Raw genomic sequence first — 3,736 nt, forward strand, 5'->3', positions numbered from 1 at the left:
ACTTTTACTCAATTATTAAACTAATAATGGAAACTATAAATTAAAAAAATATTATTAAAAAAAATAATAAATTCAAATTTTTTAAATAAAACACTTTCTAGGGTTCGTGACCATAAACAAGATAAACTCGAGCAGATCAGAGATGCACACCTGCACTCTAAATTTCCACAGCATTCCCACTGGGACTCCAGGAACGGGGCCGTGATGGTTGGAGGGAACGATGGTGCACTGTTTAGTGCGGCCGACACACGCCATACCCTGCCAAATGAGACAGCAGGCTCATAAACACTTCATCTGAACCAATCCCACCTCTGTTTGCGCATGCGTCCGTCTGAAACGCACCTTCCCCCAGTCCCTCTGACTGGACGAGCTCGCAGACGCCATCTTGGCCTTCTTCTTGCTTTCCTTCAGCTTCTCTCCAGCCAGAACCACCTCGCTGGCATCGTTACGGCATTCAGGACAATACCTGCGAAAAAAACAATTATAGTGGAATCGACACGTTTCAAATTTTATTTTTTATTTTTTTTTATTTGCTCATCGACAATTTGCGCAATGGTTTCATGAGCAATTAACGCAAATTTGTTTCACTAACTGAAGGCAAAAACTTAATATAATGTAGTTTTACAAACATTTTACATATTAATTTTGCCAGAAGGTTGTTGGTTCAAATCCCTCAAGAGTCGATTTATTGTAGCTTTGAATTAAAGTATTAGATAAATGACGAGTAATTAGTGGAGAAATCGTCACAAGAATGGTTTTATGAACACTTACACAAATTTCATCAATTTACAAATGACAGAGATTGTTACACCAAACTATGTAATTGTTTTAAATACTTTTAATATTTAAATATTGTATAAACAAAATTGTATGCAAATGTTAACCATTAACTTTTTTCTTCATTATACAATTAAATTAAGTTTGTAGATAAATTTGAGACAAACTTTGCGAACATGAAAATAGAGCTAAAGCTAACAAGTTTTTTGATTTTGGCAGAAGGTTTTTGGTTCAAATCCCTCAAGAGTCAATTTTTTTGTTGCTTTGGAGGAATGTATTAGATAAATGAGTGATTAATTGGTTACGGAGAAATTGTTTACCAGTCCTTGTCGCAAGAATGGTTTTATGAACACTGAGCAATTTACACAAATTTAACAATTTGCAAATTATTTTAGAATTTAGTTTAACAAATCTATGTAATTATTTTAAATATCTTTAATATATTTAAATATTGTATAAACAACTGTATGATAAGAGTTAGTTAACTAATGAATTTTCTTCATTATACAATTAAAATATTTACGTTTGTAGACAAATTTACAAGACAAACTTTAAGCATGAAACCACAGTTAAAGCTAACAAGTTGGATGTTGACAAGGTTGTTGTTTCAAAACCCTTAAGAGTATTTATTGTTGCTTTGAATGAACATATTAGATAAAAGATGAGTCATTAGTGATGCAGAACTTAATTACTAGTCCTTGTTGCGAGAATGTTTTACACTTTGTACATTCCATTTATTCCATTTTAGAGCCAAGTGTAACAAATCTATGTAATTGAGATCTTTATTTTTAAACACTGCATAAACAAAACTTTATGATCAAAGTGGACTACAGTGAACTTTCTCTTCATTATACAATTTAAATATTTAAGTTTGTAGCTAAATTTAAGAGAATTTTTTTTTGACGTCACCAGAAGGTTGTTGGTTCAAATCCCTCAAGAGTCGATTTGTTGCTGCTTTGGAAGAACGTATTAAACGAGCAATTAGTGACGGAGAACTAATTTACCAGTCTTCGTCACAAGAACGGTTTTACGAACAGTTTACGAGCGATTTACACAAATTCAGCAATTTTAGAGATTGTTACACTAAGCTACGTAATTGTTTTAAATATCTTTCATATATTTGAATCTTGTATAAACAAGTTTGTATGGAAAATGTTAACTATAAACTTTCTTCATTATACAATTAAAATACTTAAGTTCGTAGATAAATTTGAGAAACTTTGTGAGTTTTTTGACATCACCAGAAGGTTATTGGTTCAAATCCCTCAAGAGTCGATTTGTTGCTGCTTTGGAAGAACGTATTAAATTAATAATTAGTGAAGGAGAACTAATTTACCAGTCTTCGTTTCAAGAATGGTTTTACGAACAGTTTACGAGCGATTTACAAATTCAGCAATTTTAGAGATTGTTACACTAAACTACGTAATTGTTTTAAATATCTTTAACATTTAAATCTTGAATAAACAAATTTGTATGGAAATTATCAAACTTTCTTCATTATACAATTAAAATACTTAAGTTCGTAGATAAATTTGAGACAAACTTTGTGAGTTTTTTGACGTCACCAGAAGGTTGTTGGTTCATATCCTTCAAGAGTCAATTTATTGTTACTTTGGAAGAACGTATTAAACGAGCAATTAGTGACGGAGAACTAATTTACCAGACTTCGTCACAAGAACGGTTTTACGAACAGTTTACGAGCGATTTACACAAATTCAGCAATTTACAAATAATATTAGCGATTGTTACACTAAGCTACGTAATTGTTTTAAATATCTTTAACATATTTAAATCTTGTATAAACAAGTTTGTATGGAAGATGTTAACTATAAACTTCCTTCATTATACAATTAAAATACTGAAGTTCATAGATAAATTTGAGACAAACTTTGTGAGTTTTTTGACGTCACCAGAAGGTTGTTGGTTCAAATCCCTCAAGATTAAATTTTTTGTTCTTATTTTATTTATTTATTGTTACAAATTCAGCAATTTTAGAGATTGTTACACTAAGCTATGTTATTGTTTTAAATATCTTTAACGTATTTAAATCTTGTATAAACAAATTTGTATGAAAAATGTTAACTATAACAAACTTTCTTCATTATACAATTAAAATACTTAAGTTCGTAGATAAATTTGAGACAAACTTTGCGAGTTTTTTGACTTCACCAGAAGGTTGAGTTTGAGTTGATTTGTCGCTGCTTTGGACAAAACTATTAGATTAACTCGTATACCAGTCCTCGTCCTCAGGGATGGTGGTGAGCGGTGGGTTCAGGCAGTAGGTGTGAAAAGCCATGTCGCATTCGTCGCACAGCAGCTGTTTGTCGGGATCCTGCTTCACGCCGCAAACGTGACAGTTGCACATGCGGCAGTTCTTCTTCGGGTCGTCTTTGCAGACCTTGCACTCGGGTCCGTTCGACCCTGATTTGACAGAAACGAGGCACCTTATAGTTTGCGCTCAACATACTGCGTCCGAATACCGCAAAATTGAAATGTAGGTTCGAAACGACACAAAGTCAGACTCACTCTTGAGAGGGCTGTCAGAAGAGGCTCCTGGACCCTCCGAACTTCCCGGCTCCTCGATCTTGTAGATTTCGGTTACGAACATGATGCGACAGTCGTTGAGAGAATCGCCAGCATCTCTGTAGAAAGTGTGGACAAACATTGCAAACGAAAAAAAATTAATAAAAATGAACAGCAAGACATTTATAGTGGAACCAATGCAATTTTAAATATCCAATTTGTTCAACAGCAATTAGCACACTGGTTTCACAAGGAATTAGTGCAAATTTGTTCTGCTGAAGGTAACAACTTCTATAAAAAGTGGCTTTACAAACATTTTACATATTCATTCTTGCATAAAAAATGTTTTTCAAATACTTTGAGGGATGTACACAAATCTACAAATGATTGTAGAGCTTAATGTAACAATTTTGTAATATTTATTATACAAACAACT

General features: G+C 32.9%; 1 protein-coding gene across 1 annotated transcript in view; it reads right to left on the reverse strand.

Annotated features, from left to right (window-relative positions):
- Positions 1 to 3,442, reverse strand: part of LOC107663497 (E3 ubiquitin-protein ligase UHRF1-like) — a gene marked incomplete at its 3' end in the record, with an annotated part of 6,933 nt that extends 3,491 nt beyond the window's left edge. Inside the window, exons 1-4 of the mRNA XM_016453729.1 lie at positions 3,304 to 3,442; positions 3,012 to 3,198; positions 343 to 466; positions 151 to 258 (exon numbers count right to left, since the gene is read on the reverse strand). Of these exons, the coding sequence (XP_016309215.1) occupies positions 151 to 258; positions 343 to 466; positions 3,012 to 3,198; positions 3,304 to 3,442 (558 nt within the window). The remainder of the gene's footprint in view (positions 1 to 150; positions 259 to 342; positions 467 to 3,011; positions 3,199 to 3,303) is intronic.
- Between the last annotated feature and the right edge of the window lie 294 nt (positions 3,443 to 3,736).

Source organism: Sinocyclocheilus anshuiensis, unplaced genomic scaffold, assembly GCF_001515605.1.
Source record: "Sinocyclocheilus anshuiensis isolate Anshui unplaced genomic scaffold, SAMN03320099.WGS_v1.1 scaffold16255, whole genome shotgun sequence".
NCBI classification, from domain to species: Eukaryota; Metazoa; Chordata; class Actinopteri; order Cypriniformes; family Cyprinidae; genus Sinocyclocheilus; species Sinocyclocheilus anshuiensis.